General features: G+C 41.6%; 1 protein-coding gene across 1 annotated transcript in view; it reads right to left on the bottom strand.

Moving 5' to 3' along the window:
* The window catches only part of TMCO4 (transmembrane and coiled-coil domains 4), a 36,609-nt gene extending 13,912 nt beyond the window's left edge, over nucleotides 1-22,697 (bottom strand). The window contains exons 1-11 of the mRNA XM_009709016.1: nucleotides 22,519-22,697; nucleotides 21,917-22,091; nucleotides 17,510-17,537; nucleotides 15,428-15,560; nucleotides 11,639-11,736; nucleotides 10,774-10,917; nucleotides 10,133-10,252; nucleotides 7,922-8,086; nucleotides 7,226-7,362; nucleotides 5,633-5,717; nucleotides 1,754-1,871 (exon numbers count right to left, since the gene is read on the bottom strand). Coding sequence (XP_009707318.1) covers nucleotides 1,754-1,871; nucleotides 5,633-5,717; nucleotides 7,226-7,362; nucleotides 7,922-8,086; nucleotides 10,133-10,252; nucleotides 10,774-10,917; nucleotides 11,639-11,736; nucleotides 15,428-15,560; nucleotides 17,510-17,537; nucleotides 21,917-22,091; nucleotides 22,519-22,697 — 1,382 coding nt within the window. The remainder of the gene's footprint in view (nucleotides 1-1,753; nucleotides 1,872-5,632; nucleotides 5,718-7,225; nucleotides 7,363-7,921; nucleotides 8,087-10,132; nucleotides 10,253-10,773; nucleotides 10,918-11,638; nucleotides 11,737-15,427; nucleotides 15,561-17,509; nucleotides 17,538-21,916; nucleotides 22,092-22,518) is intronic.
* Between the last annotated feature and the right edge of the window lie 254 nt (nucleotides 22,698-22,951).

The raw sequence follows: 22,951 nt of genomic DNA, 5'->3' as shown, positions 1-22,951 counted from the left end.
CAGCATCTGAGGGCAAAGTAGAGAACCAGTATAGTGGAATATTTCCTGACAGTCTCCTCACCTGCTTCTTCCTATTTGTGAGCAACAAGCTACAATTTCTACAACAGTTTTCATTCAAGGCATGGGCTTGCCAAAGCAGAGACTAACCAAATTACTGCACACACAGAGGTACAAACACACATGCTATTTTATTCCAACAGCACATGCAGCCTTCGAAACTAGCAAAATATTTTTTTTTTTGTATTATAGAAGATGAATACACAGAGCTTTTTGCAGTGAAATTGATTTTTATATAACACAGGGAGGAACAATATTTGCCAGGGCAAATTCAGTTATATGCAACAATTGCTATCATTTATGGCTTCTCGGAGGAAGACAGAAGCACTCCCAAGGAGGCAGCAAATGCTTTTTCCTTATGTCACATGAAGAAATACTGTAACTGATGTGCCCATCCAGCATCCATAAAACCTCCTGTGATCCAGAAAGGACAAAAGCAACAATTTTCAGCCTAACTGACAGATGGGATTAATAATTTGTTGTTTTAATCTTGAATGCTTTTAATTCTTTTGTTTGTAAAGTTGTTCCTTGTAAATTAATATACTATGTTAGATGCACAGTAATACAATACTTCCTCATCTTATATGTATGTATGTAGGCATACATATGTATGTATGTATGGAAAGTACCGACAGCATTTTCAACTGTCCTTGACCTGAGGGCACATGGCTTTGTAAGCTGTCTTGACTTGCAGTTACATGTTCTTTGCTAACCTTCTTGCCTGGTTATTTCTCAATTTATTTTCCCATGCTCTTAGTCTTCCCTGCTTCATTCCTTCATTTTAATTTCCCCTCTTCTAACTGTGCTGGTAAGCAGTGTTCTTGTCACAATTATCTTCCAATACATAGTCATTAGATTTGATACTGTCAGTTGAATTTTTAATAGTTTTTATAAGATTGCTTCAGCTGTTGCGTGCCTCTGAATCTCCCTCTTTTCACCCAGAGGCTCTCACAACTCTGCATAGCAGTTGTCTGCGCGGTTTTAAAAGGCTGATATTTGGTTTCAAGGTAACCTTTCTATTCTTTCACATCCTTACTAAATTTGCTACACTTATTCCAGCTATACCTCCTTTGTAAGTAAAATATCTTGTTCATGTGGACTATCTTGACCAGACATTGACTCTAGATCTCAAACAAATCTTCAATTTGCTTGCGGTCCTTCCCTCCCATTGCAATTTTCCCATCTTGTTCCCCATAAGCAGCCCCTAGTGAGCTGTATTTCAAAGCTTTTATAGATTTTAATTGACCTTCTTTAACTGACAGTGAACTTAACAGCCATATTTATAGTCCTTTACCTAAAGCTGAGATCTAAAGGGGCCTTAGAATACGTCAAATTATGCACACAAACATGCTGACCCAGCTTTAAGCTGCCAGAGTGATGTAACACTGCCACTGTATGAACAGGACCTACATATTGAGCACCTCAGGCTTCCAGTGTAACTATGCATCGCAAACAGGCAAGAGCTGGAGACAGAACAGCCTTCGAGTGTCTCCTCAAGACTGTCATCTCCAATTGATCTGAGGGAGAGACCTCCAGAGGGAAGAGGCTCTGGCACTGCTGCCTCTGGCGCTACTGAATCAACATACTCCCCAGCTGAACAATTGTTCACTTACAAAATGTTTAAAAGGGATAAATGTACAAAATCATTTCAAAGTGACGGTAGGATAATGAAGCAGGGGACTGAGCATGTACAGACCTGCAATAACCATTTATGATCCTGCCCGACACCACTTTTGCGATAGCTTTCCAGTGCTTGGCTTCTCCTTCCACTGGAGCTCCCAGTAACACCACATCTTCAATGATCCCTTGAGAGTCTATTAAGATGAAAGCAGAAAAGCTCCGATTCAGAAGACGGATCAGAAAAATCTATCTTTACACGTACGTGAAGGAAGGGTATGTTCAGATGTGGACTACAGAAAAAATCATCATTTCTGTGGTTTAAATTTTAAAGACTGAAACAATGGAAAGGAGGATCTTAAACATCATTTTGCATAAATGTTAAGTGTCCACAGTTCCAGCTGGAGTCAGTAAGTGTGAAAATTAGAGATCCTGAGGCTGCAAAACAAACTGGGCTGATGGCAAGAGGAAGAAGAAGCCTGACCTCTGTCCAGAAAGATGCAGTTCAAGCAGCAAACCAGCAGAAAGTTCTTTCCACAGACCTATTGATCGGGGTTTGCACGGAGCTGAACTATTGTGCTTTGAAACAGGCGAAAGGGACTGACGTTCCACATAGTGAGCAAATGTTGTCATATATTAAGCATGATAAACTCTTCCCACAACCAGGTCTTAGAGCCGAGTTTGTGAAAAATGTAACCGGTACACACAACAGAAAACCCCCGATTTCTTAATATTGATTGGGAACTAGCAACAATGAAGGCATTTGCCAACCGTATGAACAGGAGTGATAATCTATCAAACTGGTTTGATTTTCTTGAAGGGTGCTTTAACCTGAATGCCCAGGGCATGATTTGCTGAAAAGGAATGTTGACTTTTAAGCATAATAAATCTTCCTCTCTTATCAGACAGCTGCAGCAGGGGAATTTCAGTAGAAGTAATGATTGAATGAGAAATATTGAGCAGCTCTGCTACTTTCCTAAACTCCCAAACAATGTATTAATATCTATTCGTAGATCTTCTTTGTAAAGAGAGATCAAGCACCTGATGCCGTAGCAGTTAAATGAAATTCACAGCAGCGCCCGTCTTGGGAGACTCATGGGCATAGCATGCCAAATCCATACTCTCCACCTGTGGGAGACCAGCGTTCACAAGGTGTGAGCTAAACCATTCTCAGGCTGGCGTTTGCAGTTTGTAAAATAATATGCTAAGTTTACAGGGAAGTGAAAGTGAGAGTCACTGCATACCACATCAAGTTACGACGGAGAGGTGCTGCCTGGCTAGACTTCTTAAATGGAAATCAATTGGTTTCCTTTCCCTGATAGCAGTAAATGACTTGGAGCTGCCTGCAGTGCCTGCATCTTTCTCTGCAGTGTCAATCCCAGCGCCTGACAACAATCCAAAAGAGCTCTCATGGTATTATTTCTTATTGCAAAGCAAATTTTGCACCAATCAAGAACAGCAAAGAGCAATTCAATTTTGTTAGTGTAATATGTGAGCAATAAAGTCCTGTCCCTATAATCACAGGCAATGAAAAAGAAACACAGAGCCTTGCAAGTGGGGGGCTCGTTCCAACCAAGGTACTAAATTCCATGGCCACAGTGTGAGCCAACTGAATAAACAAACAGCTAATTCATCAGGATCCCGAACATTTGGGCAAGGTATTGGAAGCTTTTGTTTCTCCAGTCCTTTGTACAGCTTGTTTCTTGCTCAGAACAAAAATGTTTAGCCTTGGCTGAAAAATACTCACTTTCATTGAACGTTGACAGAGGGGGACAGAAACCTGAGAACAGATCACTGGCCTACATAGTTGCTGACACTCTAGATGAATTAAAATTGTTTCACAGTTTGCAAATATTTTATATGATAAAGAACAACAAAAAAAAAGGAATTACTGATGGGCAAAAATTAAAAACTGGTAAGATGATTTGTCCAGAGAAGGGGCAGAAGATACAAGCTGACCCAGAGGCCATAACCAGTCCTCGGGAGCTGGGCTTCGCTGTGCCTTTAGGGTACAACTCACTGGGCAAAGAGGAAAGCATCTCCTCACGTTAGTCCTCACTGAAAACAGAACAGGGGCGGAATTTAGCGCGCTCTGCGCATTGTGCAGCTGCAGTGCCAAGGACAGTGTTTCATGGCAGAGCTGGGCAGCAGTACTCCTGATACCTAACCACAGCAGAGGCAATAACCCAGTGGTGATACTGGTCACACAAGCAATCCTGTAGGACACCGTGATCCGTATTAGACAAATATGTAATGTGTGATACCTCACTCCTATCGCGCGCAGTTTGGTTTCAAAGTTCAGGTTCCAGTGGTAACAGCCGTTATCAGTTTTCATTTGTTTATACTTCCTGTTTACTAAAATGCATGGGAATCGTGATGAAGAAATCAGACCAATGATCTTCCCGTGCAGTAACTTGTCTCTGATGGGTCATTACATCTTCTGCTATAATGTCATTTTCTGGAAACCTACTAAGCGCTGGCTTCCAAAGTCATTTGTGATGAAGTATCCCAAAGGTTATTTAATTGCTTTGCAGAAGGGTATTTTATTTTAACAGAATTTGAGTTTCTGCCATGGTGTTTCACTGGATAATCCATGATTAGTTACTTGTCCTCAGAAATGCCACTGCCATCTGGATACAAAAGGCCTGCATGACTAGGCCTTGTATTTCTTTTGTGTGAGACATCCCAGTCCAAACCCAAATCAGTCTCAGATGTCCCAGGTCCCAGCTCCATTCCTTCTGTGGCTTGCGCTGGAATGTGCATGTGAAGAACGCCTTGGCAATCTGTGCTAAACATGCTGCTTTTCATCTCGCAAACAGCTCAGCTTTCATAATTCAATTAAGAAACTGAAAAATTAGTGTACATTGGGGAGCTGCTATGATACATAATTACGATGCTTATATTTCTTTAGAACGGCAGCCAACCTGAAAGACCCCTAATGATTTCCTTTCACGTATTACTTAGCTACGGTCCCGTGTTATTCCAGCAAGAGACTGAAAATATCTCAGCTCCTGGCATTCTTAGGACACAAAAAGAGCAGATCCAGGGCCAGATTAGGATCTGGGTTCTGCTTCAGTGTATCTCCATTAGGATCATTCTGGATTTGATTAGATTTATTTTGAGAACAGAATTCCTGTATTTAAGGACTTCCATCTTAAACCAGAAGGGAAGTTCTGGCACACAGCTGTCAAGAGAAAAATGCTGACCTCCTCCATCCTCACTTGACTCTATTCCCACCTTTCTGGACTTTATTGAACGTTTTCCTCTATAAAGCTCCTTATTTATTAGCGACTCTTTGTAAGGCTAAATGGTTAATTAATTAAATTAGCTATGTAGGGGGGAAGGCAGGCTGCATGCACACACTCACTGCTGACTCAACTCCAAGATGCAATTTACATCAACTGATCATAATGATTTTATTCTTTTTTCTAAATTAAAAATAGAATCTATTAATAAACAGAACCACAATGGGTAATAAATTGACAGATGGTTTTATACTTGACTTTGGGGAAAAATTACCATGAAAATAGCAGATGACAGTGGCATTTCAGTGACTTAAATGGAAGGGAGGACTCAGGGAATCAGATACAATAGCTACAGAGAGCTTCCAATAAAGGCAAAGCATCCTCTGCCAAGATCACCGTGGCGCGTGGGCAGCTCACAGACTTGATCTAGCAGTTGAATGTCACAAAATGTCAAGTTGTTGTTTACACACGGGAGACCAAACTGACACACTGGAGCACCTCAAGTCGAAACAGCAGATTTAATCCACTGAACTGGTGGAAATGGCAGTAGAATTTGGCTCCAAATGCACTTCAAAACCTTTTTTTTTTTACGTTTTTGTCCTATCCTAAAAGGCCCAAGCTCTGTTCCAGAAGAACTGTTCCTCTTGGAAGAAAAACTTGCCTACCAGCAGTAAGGAAAATAAAGGAGAAAAAGGTTAGAAGGTGAATTTTACCTTTTTCTTGAGCCATTTCCTGCAGGCAGAAGTAAATGACTCTTGCACCCAGACTGAAGCCAATCAGTGTGACAGGTCGCTTGCCCTAAGAAAGAAGGAAAGGAGAAAACACCATCAAATACTGTTCTAGACCTAGAAAGAGAGATCTCTTGGCCGCAGGATCCCCAAGACCCTGAAACACAAAGCACTTATGATTGTGCATGTTCTTTTAAACAGTTGAGCAATTTGGCCAATTTCAAAGGGATTACGTATCCTCAAAGTTACGCACAGTTCAATATTGAGAATTCTGCAATCTGAGTATTTTGCATTTTTTGATATTCAGAAAATCAATTGAAAGACTCTCGTGACCAGAGGTTACAACAAAGCAGATGTTTCAAACAGAAACAAAACAGATGCTGTCATTGTTTTGAAATTTCCAAATGAAAGCCTAATTCAAGGAGTAAAATTTTCCTAGAAATGTTTCAATAAACAGAAGAAGCCATAACACAAAAATATTGACCACTTCTAGATTTAAGACTGAATGACAGCAGCACTGTGTGGCTGTTAGAAAAAATGATGTGGTGTAAGCTTTTATTTTGAATAGCCTAATAAGATTTTCTAGAAGATCAAAGAGAGCCTAATCTCAACAACAATGAAAAATGGTCTTTGTATTAACCAGAGAACAGGTGTGCAATGGACTCCCCAGACATCACGCTAACTAGTTTTAGATGCTCTGGCACACTGGAATGTGTGTTTTCACAACAGTGAATGCTTAAAAGGCAGTAAGAAATGTCCCCAAGCAAAACAAAGGGCTTGCATGAAATAAAGTTTATTGCCTTTCCTGGGATTGTATTTTTATGACAAATCAAGTTTGTTTCTACTCTGCTGTTTCACATTGTTATGACATGCAGCTCTGGGGCCATGGCTCCCATAGGGCTCCTCTATAGGGTAACGGACTAGCATGCCTGTGAGACGAACAGGTGGGCAGCAAAAACCAGCCTCCCTCCATGCCACTGACAGCCCAGCAAATAATGGCAGGCTTTTGGTGGGCAGAAACATCTTTTGCAAGCCTTCTCAGGGAGGCTTAACAACTTCTGTCACTTCTTTCAGGTACCAGCCCATTCCACTTCCCTGTAGGCAAAAACATGGGGCACGGTGCATCTACTGCTGCACAGTCTTCTCTTGTGTTGTTTTGCTAGTGCCTCCTAATTATTAGCGAATCTTTTAAACAGTCTGTGTTCTCTTTTCCTTTTCACCTGTCTTTACCTTCTGCTTTCAAATTTGCACTAGGTGAGTTGGCCTGGCTGTTTTGTGACATGGTCAAACCACTTGTCATTTATCACCTGGATCTCTTCTTCTTCATTTAGAAGAGGTTTAGCTTAAATGGAATGAATCTCAGCAGAATTTCTCTGATTCACTTGGGACTTTTTATTTTTCCCCAATGAACCAGATATATTCTGGTTGCCTTCATGCAGCATTTTTTCATTTTTCAGTGTATTATTAATTTTTGTCTCCCTGCAAAGATACCACTTGATAGTTAACTAGCATGACTGTAATTTGACATGGGCCAAATCCCTTCCAGCCATTATTCTTGGATAATTTCTAGCCAATTACCTGCTGTCGACTGAGCAGGATATGTGCTAGGTGTTTGCCTACTTCAGCAGACCGATGGAGACACACTCCCCAGGGGTTGTCAATGACACTGGCGACAGTCAAGAGTGAAGCTGGCCAAGTCAAGGCCGTCACAATACCTGCAACACACAAAGCAAACAGCACAGCATAGTCACAAATCTGGGCTGCTCTTAAGAAACATCAAAAGCAAGACGGTTCACTGAAGTTAAAAGCTAAACCTAGGACCTTTTGTCATTTCCAGTTCTTCTTTCTCAAGAGCTGATCTGGGAAATGTTTTGCTAGACTAGAGATAAGAAAGAATCTGATGTTCTGATATGGAGGCAAACAGACGCTATGCATGAATGTAACCTGCATGTTTGAAAGGGTTATGTAAAGCAGTAAAATGCAGTGTAATAACATAGAGAAATAAACACAGTCACACGTGAAGGAAGGTGTTTCCAGCTGTAATTTTAAAAGAATGAGTCAATCACAGAGGTACAGTAATTCAGAAGAGCAAATCTAAATTACAGGTGTGGCAGAGAAGGTTCTCAGGCCACTTCTGCAGGGCGGTGCCAATACTGCCAGGGGAGATGCCTTCTCAGAAATCTTCCTTGTTCAGGAAAGCACCTTTAAACAGACCCCAACAATGAAACTGCACAAGAGCCACTCAAGCAGATCTGATACGATTTAGGTCCTTACCTGACAAGACAGTGAATTTTAGGGCTTCTTGAGCCATCATGTTCACAAAACCATTCAGCAGGGAATCTAAGGCGTTGCCAAGCTCCATCAAGTACTTGGATTCCCAGGCCAGACAGTACTGCTCACTCGATTTCAGCATGCTGCTCCATGGTGCTGTGAAGCTTCCTGAGAAAGGTTGCAAAGATGGAATTCATGTTCAGAGAAGACAAAACAACGGCTCACTCGTGGCAAAATGAGCCTGACAGAACGAGAAAAGAACCTGCAGGACACTGGAATCTACTGATACTGTGATAATCAGGAATCATATTTAAAAATACTGTGAGATTTAGACGCCGTATTTCCACTGTTTTACAATAAATTTGGGCTTTCTCAATAATCATGCAGCTTTAGCTGCTTTGGCAAAGAATCTTCAGTGTGGACAGGCTCAGACTTCATGATCCATTCAATTGACTCGGACACTGCCAAGACAGATGGACATTAACACTAATTATGTCAGGTATTAAGGACGTTCCTCCTATCACCAGACATCATGCCAAGTCCTGTAGCTCCATCTTCTCCTATAGACCAAAGGAGGGCCTCTCCTGAGAAAGACAGTGCTGAATGGCTGCATGGACTGAGTTCAATGGGACCAGAAGCAGGGAAAATATGTAAGATCTTGTCAAAAATCTATCACAGAGCATCTTCCCAGCACTTCACTTAGGTGGGCAAGGATTGCAGTAGTGGCCCTGTCTGAAAAAAAAGGAATCTGTATTTACAGATCCAGACTGCAATTGTTTTTACTTTGCCATCTAGCCTAGTTAGCCACTTCAGTTTAATTTTTTTCTCTCCAGGTGCCAATCAAAAGCAGTGCCTGGATGTTTGAGAGAGAATGGATAATTTCCACTCTGCAAGTCTAATTTTTGGCTGAATGAACAATTTTTAAGCCCTACTCTCTCTCCTGCTTGTAGTGGAGCTTGTACTAAGTAGCCAGGAGGGGCCTGACAACGCTATTAATGGCAGATGAACTCTGAAGGGCAGAGCAGAATTTTCATCTTAATTAACTAAAACCCCTCCCACACTGTTCCTTCCCCAAACAATGCAGGGCAGGTCAAGGCAGCTGCTGACCAAAGTGGCATGAGAGAGCCCCATGCCAGATCACACCACAATGTACTGTCAGATTTGTGAACACAGAGATAGGCAGCTACTGGGAGCTCAAAAATTGCAAGGTAGCGAATTCCATAAAAATCCTGTCCTCAATCCTCTATTTTAAGGAGTCATGCAAGTGTGTAAATAGATAGACACAGCTGTAAGGAGGAAAACGGATAACAATTTTAGTTTTGCTTTTTTAAACATTATAGCAGATTGCTAGTTATGGAAGAAGAATGTGTGTCATTTATAACTCCCTTTTAAGGGCAAACAGACACTAAAAGGTTCCTGAAGGGACACACTTGTCTTGTAACAGTGCCTGGGAGCCCTCCAACCCCAAGGATTTGGTCCCCTGGCAAGCAGACAATGAGAAAAGCCAAAGCGCCGTACTGCAAAGTGAAAATAACCTTACTCTGACAGCAAGCTGCAATCTAACAAGCAACAGGACCGAGACATCCTTCTGCATCAATGATATCCAGTGTTAATTATGATGCTTCAGAATAAATTGGCAGCTGTTCAGTCAGGTTGCTGAACATATCAGCAGACAGTTGACATATTTTATATGACAAGCTATACTGGAAAATAAAACACTACAGATCTTTCAAGGTTTCTGCCTGCAAGTTCAACTCCTGAGTGCTCTGCTTAACAGAATTTACTTGACAGAACTTTCTTGCCAATAAACTGGCTGATACCGAGAAAGAAAAAAGACAATTTTTCTGTTAATTGCTGGAGGATAAACATAAGGTCTGAGAGATAGGTGAGACACTTTGTACTGGTGCTGGAAATCATCCACCCCAAACAGACCTCTCCTAGCAAAACCAGACAGCATTTATTAACAGAAACAATCCTGCTATGACTACTACCAATCCTACTATCACTACCAATTTCCTGCCCTCTCTCTTTGCTCTGTTTTGATTGGGATTGCAGATTGGGTTATAAAGTCTTATGTTGAGAGTCATTCTGTTTTAGTTACCAGGCCATGCAAGTGTGGGGAAGACACGGTGCAACGAGAGCACAAACAGTGCCTGGAGTGGAACACAGACATGGCTCTCCAGGCTTCTCTCAGTTTCCTTGTCTTGTTCTTACCATATTTGCCAGTGCAGAGCCATCCAGTAATTGCTATGGTGATGTGAAGCTGCTTTCCCTCAGTAAGTGGGAGGAATTCAAACTCTTCTATGGCTCCCACACGCTTCTTCATCTTGTATCCTACACACAGCAAGGCAGAAACATGAGTCTCAGAAATTGCACAGCAAGGACAGACTCTGCTAACAGTGGAAGTTCATAAGAAATTACTTGGGTAATTTGGATAGGGTGTTTTTTTTCCTTTCCAATACCCTCAGCCAGTCCATGCATTACTTAGAGCTTAGTACGGGGCCAACATGATCCTTCTGAGCTTGTGTGATCTGAGGGAATCCCAGCGGAAGGCTTTTTTGCTGCAGACCAGACAGCAGCTGAAACAGCTACTGCTCTCCATGGCAGCATCTTTCCAATCCAAAGCAGCAAGCTTTCATTTCCTTCATTAGCCACATACCAAATATTATTTTCCTACTTGGTCATCAGGGGCTACACAGTATCTTAATCAGCACTGAAATAAAAGTTTCACAGTTGTAAGATTACACCTCAAATTGCTTCCCTTGGTCTGCAGAGCTCAGTGAAGTCATTAGCTCCGCATTTGCAGGCATGATCCTGTGCCTCAGTAGCTGAGAAATGTGCGGTCACTCTCTTACCAGTAAGGCCAGCTCCAGCTGCTCCAAAAAGGGATGCCATGACAGCAATTCCAGCAGTCGAACCTAAAGCAGCTGCTCCAGCGCTTCCAATGATAGTAGCAGCTCCTGCAGCAACCAGAGGGGCAGCAAGACCCCCCGTCAAGCCTGAAGATGCAACAAGTAGTATCACCGAACTGTTACCACTTACAAAAACCAGGCAGTCATTTCCCTGTGCTATGTGAGTACTGCTAATGCTACTGAAAGAGTACAAATGATGGTCTTTTTTGCATCACCAATAAAGGGGCTTTCTGAGATCCTCCCCAGGCCCTGAATCTCTGCACAGATTCTCTGACTGACTTCAGTGAAAATTAAGAATAATTTAAAAGTCAAAGGAAGAACGTGTGGTAGACTGGGGTAAGCTATGCCCTACTTGCTTAGGAAACATTGATGTAGTCTCACACAATTTTGAATTAAGAGTTGAAGATCTGATCCTCTTATAACACAAGAGCAAAAGAGGAGAAAACATTTTTTAAGTGTGACAACCTCAGTTTAATACTTGCCTCAACCACTGAAGCTGCACTTGAATAACTCTTCCAGCTCATTCTTTCAGTTTTATTTTTGTGTGGTTGAAAATACTTTTCTTGGATTTGGGGTTTCTTTTGTTGGTGGGGTTTTTTTGTTTGTTTGAGTTGGATTTTTGGTATCTGAAGTGACATACTACCTTCAGCTTGGCAAAGCAAAGCAGTGAATGCTTTAAAATTAGAGCTTGGGCTAGAAGGTGTGATGGTTTCTGTTACCAAATGTGTAATTGAGACACCCCCCTCCGCCCCTCGTGCTGTGCATGCAATTCAGGAGCAAGTCTCCAAAATGCCTAGGGCAGCCTCACCAATCACTGTTCCACCCCCAACAGTCGCCAAACCAATCAGTAGATATCTCTTCAGCTTTTTTCTTCTTTCCTTCTTTTTTCTTGATACTTCTGCAGTCCTGTGAGGGGATTAGAAGCACAAAAACTGATGGAAAAGCCTGACAAGTAACAGTTCTGCATCAGAATCTGCTTTTATTCTCCTCAGCGTAATTTCCCTACTGGGAACAGTAAAAAGTAGCATGCAGGTGTGGACTGTGACAACACACTCAGATTTATGAGCATGGACATAAACCCACAGATTTAAATTGAAACGATTTAATGGCTGACAAAAGTCAACAGATGTTACTTACTTGGAAAACCCTTCCTAATAGGGCTGAAGCTTGTAAAGAAAAGAAACAAAAAGTCAAAAGCATTTCAATAACTATATACTGCCTACGTGTCTTAAAAAACCACAAGAAAGCTAAGTGGAAACAGGGAAAAGTGTTTCAGACAAAAGGGAATCAGGGTAATTTGTGCTACCAAAGAGATGGAATTAAACTATTTTCCAACAACACTGTTTATGTTGAGCCGCTTTCTAACTGCACATCACAATATAATAATATAATAGTTATTAAACACAGTCATTAGTTCATTTGTCTCTGTGCATTTAAGCTACATTTTAACAAGCTTATCAGAAACAGGTAAATAAACGTAAAAGGAACAAAAATCACTTATTAGGCATTACTTTTGGCTTCTCTTCACCATTTTTGGTTTCTCTCTTACAAGAAATATCTCCCACTTCAGAGGGAATTGCAAGAAACAGAGCATACTGGAATAAGTTGTTTACAGAGGAAGGTTCCTTCTAGCCTGTGTATGCAGCGGTTAATCTGGGCCTTGAAACATAAGAATTTATCTTGCTTCCAAACTTGGATATTTTCCCTCTTAATCCTAGCCTAATTGTGGATTTTCATTATCCATATAATTGCCTAATCCTTCCTGGAACCCCCTAAGCACACTGTAATTTTGATAAAGACAATTTTAGATGAGTTCCAAACAATACGCAGCTTTGTAAAACACAGCAGGAGGAGAATGAATCACAGTGGGTGAAATCCCTGCATCACTGAAGTCAATGGCAGAACTCCCACTGACTTGCATGGCACGGAGACTTTGTCTCCGCAGAGATCCTCCAAAAAAACATCGTGCATTACCTTCTGCAGCTGCAAACATAACTGTCTGCAGAGAACAACAGTGCAGCCTGCAATGACTACCTCTTCAACAATCTCTGTCTAACGAAGTTCACTTTCTACAACCCCATGGTCAAAGCAGCATTTGGATATGCCCTAGTTTGTGCATGTAGTCACCAATCTGAATGCCTGGCTTTGGAAAAAATTGCTCTTGGGGTTCTTTAAACAAGTACTGCAGCCTGACTATTAATACCTAAGTTGGTAATATCCAGCAATTCCTGTGCTACATAGTGGTTCATCAGCTTTTATAGTCAATGGGCTGAAAACAATGACATCGAGAGGGCTGAAGTATGGCTAACCTGGCTTTGGCTGCAATAATGAGCAATTTGAGTTATGTGAGTAAAAAGATAGTTTGCAGCTAAATCCTGCCTGAAGATGCAGTAAGTAAAACCACTGTCATGAGAAGTTCTACCTGCCATTGCTTTCCTTCCGTAGCTGCTAGCAACTGCTTTTGACAATTGCTTTCCTAATAGCTTCTGCATTACAATTATCACTTGATAACCAGACTGCTTTTTTTCCACTATGGTAATTAACTGCCTCTTCTGGTACTGCTCTACTCTCAGTGATCTTGGCTATGCAGCTTCTTGCCTGAACCACAAATTACGTTCAGAAAGATTTTACAGGTGAAATTTCAGGTCATTTTCCAATGATGAAAAGTGGCAGGAGTACACACTAACGAGCAACTGACGTCATGTTTTCCAGTTTCTTACAGAACCATGTACAAAAGAGAGGTTCACACCTGCAAGTCAGAACATGTTTGGTGCTAGCAATGTGGATTTAAGTGTTCGGAGCATTGTTCTATAGATGATGGTACATTTAACCTTGCAAGTTCTGGGCCACAGTCCAACACACCCACAGCAGCAAGGGCAGGAGCAAAACCTTCTGTTAACAAATATCAGTAAAAAAACCCAGCAGAAGCTGCCCAAACCCTGTTTGGTTGTTACTGTTCCAAAACCTCTTGCAGTGGATGGTCAAAGCTGGAAGCATCCTAAGCAGATGTTAATGTATTCCCTGCCCCAAAAGTCTGCAAGGTCAAAGCAGTGACAGGTTTACATTCTGCTTCCTTTGACACCTAACTTTAAAACAAAAGGTCAAAGCAGTGACAGGTTTACATTCCGCTTCCTTTGACAGCTAACTTTAAAACGAACAAAGGGTCATCGATTCCCCACTCAGCCTTGTTTTAGCACTACAATAGCGAATGTGTCTTGGACTGCTCTCACTATAAAGATTTTTTTTTCCATTTTATCTAATAGGTATTTACTTCCATGGCTGCAACTTTGGCAAAGAACAAGATGCAAATCCATGGCTTTTGCCACACCAGATATGCACAAAGCGCACTGGGCAAGCTGCAACATCTGAAAGCCACGCTGTAAGTATGCAGCGTCATTCTCCAGTCACTCTTGCCATTATCAGACACACTGCTATCTTTTTGGGTTCTGCTACAGAAGCCATGGTCTGGTGGATACAGAATTAGATATTGGAGCATCATCTTTGCAGGCAACATCCCACCCTCGGCATCAGTGTTTTCCTGCATTAAAGGCCCCAGATCGAGTTTGTTTCCACAAGCCAGAGCAAAACAGTTCCCATTAATACCAACTCTTGCTCCTGCATGCCAAATGGTGTCCTGTTTAGTAGTCCATGATCTTTGAGATTATTTTGACTTTCCCTTTTTACAGTGCACTGTAAAAGTTAAGCTTTATTTAAATAAAGCTATAATTGAAAGATACCCATCACATGCCAGACCTCATGGTAACATCTGGTAACACCTGAACTGTACTGCGACAGGGACATTGATTAAAGCCTTTATTAGCACTCAGGTTAATCTCATAACCTGTTTGCTGAGTTGCCAGATAAAAATATTAAACGGTCCCTTGAAAGTCTACTACAGACATGTTTACTGCCTTACATATTGCTAAACCTTCGCACAATTCCTGCCTGGTAAGTGGAATATGAAAATACTACATTTCTTATAGATACCAACTTTTTGGCTTTCATATCTAAGAAGTGGCGATTAAGAGAATTAATCTTATATTAATAACACAGAATTAGGAGTCAGGTCCGTAAGTATCTAAAGATGCAGATTGTTGCCCTCAGAAATCTACCTTCAATAGGAGTTAGAGAGCTGTCTCTTAAACAGGAACAGAGAAGGACAGATCCATAGAAAATGAGCAGCTGAGGATCTAAACAGGACATTTATAGGAACTTCATTCTGCAAGAGGCAGTTCTATCTGAAGAACATTGGGCCCAGAGATAAGAGACGCAAGATCTCTGTGATGTATTTAAGCATAACCTGCAGTCTAGGAGAGGCAACTAGAACAAGGAAATGAGGCAGTTCAGCGCAGAGTAGCCTTTACCAGCTTGCAGGGTTGGGTCTCAGCTCTGATTTTAAGAATGCTGAGACCTTTCCTGCTTCTCAGTGCAGCTGAAGAGGTGTGAGGGCTCTGCAACCCTAATCAAGCCATAAATGATTACACTAAGAGCCATGGGGGCAATGATCAGAGGCTGGACTTAGGCACAAGTAATTACTGCTAAGCTTTCAAGCACTGGCAGTGTTTTTTCATCCCATAGTCAACCCAAACATTCTTACTCTGACTCTTCCTCTTTTTGTTCCTTCAGGCTCTCAAGCAGAGATTCCTCCAGGACTTCCAGCTCCTCCAGGGGGATTCTCAGCAGCCAGGTGATGTGGCAGATCAATACCCTGGCTCGGGCATCGTAGTACCCTTAAACAGAGGGAAGCCCCGGAAATCAATCAGTCTGCACCGCACCAGATTAAATAGCGAGTGGCGCACTCAGCTGTGCTAGAGGACCATGTCACATACAACCATAGCTCCTTCCCTCAGGCTCTCTTTGTCCTCCATGTATTTGAACACAACTCCTGTTATCTAGAGAAGAGAGTGATAAATGGAAAATCCTTCTTCTCCACAAACCTCATCCTGCAAATAAGAGTCACTATACCAGGTAATTGCTTCTACGGCAAAAAAGGGATCTCAAATCCTCCGATCTTCACCCTCTGCAATAGAGGCCTTTTGGGTCTGGGTAGGCTGTACCTTTCTTCTCAACAGAGAAATGCTGCAGCAAGACCAGTCCTAACTGGAAATATCAAATATATATATGGGTAATACGACACAGTACACCTCTACTATGCACCAATGCAAAATATGGCATTTTGTAAAAACACACCTCCATGCAAAAGCTTTATATTCAATTCATCTTGTTGGCAACCAGAGGCACTCTGGAGTTTAAAACTACACACCGGCTCACCTAGCAGCATCACTGACAATTGTTTGCATTTATACTTCACTGCCGGAGATGCAGGAGTGGACAGTGCACTCAGACAACACATGATAGGAGAAACAATTACTCCTCGGCTTATAAGCAGGTGTTCTTAAAGAAAAGACATTTTAAATTATTTGTGCCAACTCTTGCTTTTTAAATGCGTTTCTCTCGGTAGCACCTGCTGCTTCCTGATGGTAGGCTTTTGTACAGGGTTCTTGGTGCACTCTGGGATGAAAAATGCAATTGCTTTTCTAGGTGTGAGTGAAGATACCAGCAAGATCCAACTACAAAGTATGTTTCTGGTATCTGCCGCACATAGATCAAATACAGCATTTGGCAATCTATTAAGTTTATTTATTTATTACCATCATACCAAACTACTTCAGTAGGCTTTAATGACACCACCTTTAAGATTTGTTGCTGAGAAATAAGGATAGTATTTATCTTCACTTCATCCCCAATATGTGCCACGTCTTGCAAGCCCAAGCAGGTGTTCTAACGAGTAGCCTTCTTGCTTCCTGTCTGCTAATACAGAACTTCGCTCTTTACTTAGCCAGCTTGGCAGTAAGTCAGCGAGGCTTGAAAATATATTTCTTTTAAATTCCAGCTTAGCAAAATAAGCAGTTTTGCAATAACTGACTTGTCAATTTTCCATTAAAAATAAAGCAAGAACAAAATCGGTACTTTGTTCTGCAGTGAATCAGGCTAATCAGCAACCAGTGAGTTCTTTCCTGTGAGAACACGTTAAAACACAGAGATTTAAAAAATGCAAGTAGTGATATAAAACAGGTTTCTTTTAGAAATGAACATTTTGTTCAGTCAGCAGTCTCTATTTCATTAATTTTATCAGACTAATCCATGTTATGGATTGTAAACCAGAAAATTGTTTTATGCTTAAAATACAAGTAAAATCACATTTATTTATAACAGGCTTCACAAGACACTCTGGAATTTATTCCCTGAATATTTTTTTTTTCTTCTAAGGCAACAAGCGATCTGCAGAAAATTTGCTAGGCTGAGATTTTCGTAACAGCTTTACTGCCTTCCTAAAGGAAGAGGTTGCCTGCTCCCCTGGAAACATTGGAGAAAAAAGACCCCACTTTAGGTATTTCAGTTCAGAACGTTTCTACCATTATTTACACTTGCATGCCAATGCATGGCATGTGAAGGTAAGGAGGTGAACAGCTGTTCAATTTTAACAGGTATTATTAATCATTCCTAATATAATTGTTGCTTTTCCTGTAGTGGACACATGGAAAGAGCATGCTGCTTTTGCCAGAAAGAAAGCTAAGATAAAATAGGATGGTACCTTGAGCTTTTTGAGCATTTTAAAATATCAGATGTAAACTCATCTACATTAATCTTACAAAGAACAAAGGCTAGGTAAACTTACCACCTCTAAGAGAGAAGGATAGAAGATCCTAGAAAGAAAAAAAGAATATTCAAGTTAAAACTGATGATGTATGCCTGGAGGTATCAAAACGGAGGCAGGAAAACCCATCGGACTATGATTTAATTACTGCAGCATGTCAGTTCATAAACATGGGAAGGCAGCACAGAGCAAAGCAAGATGCTTCCAGAACAAAATTCTCCATATGCAGGTAGAAATGGCTGGACAAAACTATATAATGCTTGGTATATGCTGAAGCATCCCATATTTTTTGTTATTAGCAATCCTGTTGCAATTGAAACCGGACTTCAAAGTTTGGAGAAACAGGGCTCTAATCCTCCTACCACTCCAATGCCTTCTGCTCGCTATATAGTCATATACACTCATATTTTCAACGTGAGTAACAGGTCTGAATGCTACTCTAATGAACCAGTGGCCCCTATTTTCTTTAGCATTCTGGGAATTCATAGCTCTAGGCGGTAAGGCTGCTGGCATGAAGTTATTTTGAATTAAGTGCTCAGGAATAGAAAACTCAGAATTTATGGCCACCTGTCAAGATTGAGGGACTTCTGTGTTGGCGCTTCACTGTACAAAAATTGGAAAAACAAATCAATCCAATAGATGGTTTCTATGGGCAAATCCATGAAAAAAAAGGGGCCAGTGTTTTTACTACTGTGTTTTCCTCTTTTATTGTCACTGGACAAATTTTAAGTTCTTTATGTAACTACAACACTAAGCACTAGCTCAATCTAGCTACTTCCCTCTCCTACACACAAAGAAAGCACAGCTGAATTTTACAGGGAATCCTTCAGCCCTTTGGGAACACAAAACACGCAGCCAAAGATGTAGGAGGCTGCCAAAGAGTTTATGATTATTAGTCCCATAAGCTCCTAAGCAAAATTTATATCGTAAAAATGTCTCTAATCTTTTCCCTACTGCATGAGGAGTATAGAACAGAGAACAAGCTATACTTAACCAACTTCTACTTGAAGAGGGGCAAACTGTAGACATTATCCAGGCAAAAATAAGTGCCTGGACTCTGAATATCATTTGAACATGAGAAGAGTCTGCTATTTCATAAAGGAGAAGAGAGTTTTCGCATAGGACTGGGGAAAACAAAGGATTAGGGCAGCTGAACTCCCACCTACAGGTGCTTTTTCACCAGGTATAGCCCCAAAACCTTCACTCCACTGCTGCCTTTATGTTTTCACACACCCCCCTCTACTGCTGAATATCTGGGTGGTTGTTGCCTTCCACAAAGAAGCCTTTTTTTGCCTGCCTGTGCTGCAAATCCTAATGGGATAAGGATTTCCAGAAGGTATCTCTTGGGCTGGGCTCTGCACAAAGCAGTCATCACTGCTTCTTCATCCTGCATCCCAATGGCCAGAGTGCTCACCCAAGAAAAGGAAGGTCCTGGTTTGCTATCTCCAATGTGCAAATAACCCTTTTAATTTAAGTAAGTCACTGAATCAGGTCTCCTCTGTTCCCCTAATCACCACACTGCAGAAAAAAAAAGGCTTCTTTTTAGGTCCAGCCATGATCAGTATTCTGTGCATGCACACGGGCTGCAGACTGATCCCCAGGCTGGTTGGTGGGACGTGGGAATTGCAGACATTAATCCCCACAGGCAGAGGGAGGACTGTCACTCTGGTCTCCCAAAGCCCAAGTACTTTAACTGCCCAGGTATTAGATACCTGGGCACCATGCGCTCCTCCCTGGCTGCAGTTTTGTGGGTGTTGACTCGGGTCCTGTACAATATGCTCAGAATCATCTGTGGTACCTAATATCAAAGAACCTCTTTTAAAAATCTGGCCTAAGGACTTACATATCTGCATTTCCAAAGGTAAGGGATTGATACAGGTAATCAGGTGATAAACTGGAACTACTGTTTTATTGCACCTGTGCCAATTAGCATTCTCAACTATTTCTAATTGGTTTAGGCTTTGCACATACTGCTGTGCAGTCATCTGGAATCCAATCAGCATTGATTAGATTAGTTCACAAGTTGTTTCCTTCCTCTAAGCAGCAGTTATTATATCGCAGTCTTATTTTGAAATTGGTGTTTTGAATCTCCCTGTGAACTCTATGCACCAGACTACCACCCATTGAGAAACCTCACAAAGAAAGGGAAGCAATCTATATTCAGAGTCTTTGCCAGCTTCTTATGAATTGCTGCAAGTTCAAAATCCATTTCCTCAACAACAGAGAGCACCCAATCCACATTGCAGTGGATGTGTGTTGAAAAAACACAGGAAAATGGGCATTCTAAGTATGTTCAGAGCAAAAAATAATATTCATAATAAGAACTTTCAACATTTTCTCACCTATCATCACTTCTTCACCTCTTTTTGTTGCACTGCCTTTTCATACTGCACCCACAGCCTGTGTGTTATGACTACTGTCCTTAAAGGATTCAGTTCACCAACATTTGCCTGTATTAGTCATCTGCAATGAATGCAAACAAAGATAAAAATCCATAATCCTCCAATTTTAATTGAATCAATGGTGAGCTCACCTCTAATCGCCTGACCTCATGTATCATCCCATCAGCACCTTTGAGATGGAGGGCATTCAAAAATGCAGGCATTAGTGCTGACAGGACCCTGCCTGAACACACTGAGCAGTTGAAGTGTATACTTGTTAAATCAACAGTAAGTGTTGCATCAGTAGCAGCTGAATACAAAGAAGCAAGAGCACTGTAAAGCAACTTATCAGGAATTCACAAAGCTTCATCCTGTAGCTTGTTTATTTTCAGGTAAGAAAAACGCTGATCTCAGCTCGGTACACTGAAGATTCCCACACGCCAGTACGCTTTCCCAAAGACACCTTGCAAGCCTCTGCTGCCTTGCTCTACCAAAGTCTTTAATTCTATCTTTCCTTTGACAAAAATGAATCACCTTGCCTGTATACATGACTGCACAGGGTACTGATGTTGTAGCATTAGACTGATAGCTATTCCTGATCTTTGCTTTCAACTAATCAAAGAATCGTTATCTATGGCTTCTGTATTCCACCTGAATCCAGGTGATAAGCACCTCAGTTCTCTGGCTCAGAGCAAAATACTGTGTGCTCCCACTGATCCAGAACCACTTTTGTAAAAGCACATGGAGCCCTTATGCCACATAAACTAGGAGCAAGCACACGTTAAATTTCACCAAAATTTCACCCTTAATAAACCCACCAGCAATGCAGGAAGACTTGCCTAAACCTAGAGAATCCATCCTGAAGCAGAGAGAATGAGGGAAACAATCTGGGAAATATCAAACTATCTAAATGCCGAAAGAACCCAGTGTGGATTTACTGATTTTGAGCAAACAACATCAAAACAGCTGCTCTTATTTTAGACCATCTGTCCTAACTTATTAATTAAGCTTAAGATTCTCTCTGGCTGTACTCATACTGTGACAGGGCTTTGGGCATTGTAACATTTGGATGTTTGGAGCAGATCCTCCGAGGTCTTTTATGGACTGACTAGGAGACACAAAAGATGGCTGAGATAATGGGAGCTGGTCATGATGACCAAGAAAGCTCACTCCTATCATATCTTTACTTACACAGCTGTGTTCTCACATCTGCTGTTCTGTCGGGCCATTGCTAAAGCTGAGCGTGTGATAACCGTTACTCAATACCAGGGTACTGTCTGCACGCAGGATGTCTTGCTATCTCCTTGTGTGCAGCGTACAGTGCGGGGTGTGAGGTGACAGTGGCCACGTTATGCGTGGCATCAGCAGCAGCCTACCATGCCCTTCGCCCTGCACGGCATAACGTGAGGCTGGGTGAGGAGATATCTTCCTCAGCTGAGACTCTGCAGCAAAGGTGAACGCCACCAGAATGCTGCACCTCTTTTATCTTTATGTCAGCTTTTACATCAGAACATTATGGAGTCGTCCCAGTCTCACTAATACTTTCTCAGCAAAAGAAAATAAAGTCAAAATAACTTCTTTCCTTCTGGCCAAAGCTGACTCTGGAAATTGCGCTATTTGGAGCATGTATATAGAGGTGTTTTGTATTACAGGTACAGTGAAGGGGCTTTTAAACAAAGGAAAATCAGGTCTATCACATTCAGTGTTTCAACAAAATGTGTAGAACACACATATGAGTCAAAACTGCTGCAATAATACAGTCAAAGTAAAAAGTTTGACAGTTCTTTGTTCTGTAGAGCGAAAGCATCAAAAATACAAAACGTTAATTCAACAGACAGTAACCGTGCCTCATGTACATCACTTCCATGAGCTGTTTATGCATAGAGAGACTGCCAGTCACCCACACAGCTGCTCAGACATATATGCATATCAGAAATACCGATTTTACTTCCCTGACTGTACAAACAGAACTTCAGTCGCAAACAGACCTGTATGACAAATCTCTTTTGCAAAAGCAAACAAGGGCGAGGGGAGCATATGAACTTACTTGAGTAATGACAACTGGATTTTCTTTCAAGATGGGATCCTTCAGCAAAATCTGGGCAAAAGTTTCTGTGCCCTCACCTCCTAAGCCACTAGCAAATGCTGTCATGGCAGGTAAGACAGCATCGGGCAGGTCCAGCCATTTCACAAAGTCCTCAATGAATTCCGTCCTGAAGGAGCTGGAAGGCAACAGTAGCAGTTAAGGCTCCACAACTGTGTGTTTTTGCAAGCTTTGAGTGGTCCCTGGTTTCAAATGTTGATCTGTTACTGTTCACAGAAAAATCAAAGCATCATAAGAAGTCAGCAGAAGGCAAGTTGCTACACAAGCTGGCTAAACAAAGAAGCAAGCAATCTGAACGGAGCCAGACCTTCCTTCAATGCATGCTCTGAAGTCTGCAGTATTAAGGGATGCAAATTGTACTGCAGTATAAAAGTCTTAAAGGTGTAAGACATTAAGTCAATACAATTAAGAAAACACCTAATGTCAAAAGGATCTGCCACTTCCCTAACTTCAGAAGACCCCACACAGAGTCTGACACCAGCTCCGTGTGAGTTGCTACCCAAAAGCCACCTCCTTTGCTCACCCCTTGCTACTCCGTGTAGTACCTTTGCTCTTTTTCAGGGAACAGCCACGCTAGGGATATCCCACAAAGTGCCGCATAAGCAAATCTTCCCGGTTCACCCAGCTGCTGGCCCAGAAGCACACACGGTTCCTTTTCACCTGCCTGTTCAGCCCCGCTATGCTGTTTCGAAGCCCAACCTTTCCACTTCTCTTCTGCAGCCATTTTCACCTGCAAGTTCAAAGAGAAAAAAAGCAGAAGGAAAAATAAATGAAAACAACAAACAGTTGAAAACCAGGAAGCAGGGAGACAAATTGCCTTTGATTTTTCACTGTCACACTTGATGTCAGTATTAAGTCAATCAAATCAAGGTCCAGCTTGCATATCCCCCCACAACATGGTGCTGTGACCAAAGAAGACAACAGCAGACTTTCTGTTCATCAGTTCTCAAACGTTTTGCACAAAATGAGCCGACAATA

This window comes from Cariama cristata, unplaced genomic scaffold (genome assembly GCF_000690535.1).
Source record: "Cariama cristata isolate BGI_N322 unplaced genomic scaffold, ASM69053v1 scaffold16781, whole genome shotgun sequence".
Classification (NCBI taxonomy): Eukaryota; Metazoa; Chordata; class Aves; order Cariamiformes; family Cariamidae; genus Cariama; species Cariama cristata.
The sequence above is the reverse complement of the archived record's forward strand: the minus strand, read 5'-3'. Positions and strand labels throughout refer to the sequence as shown.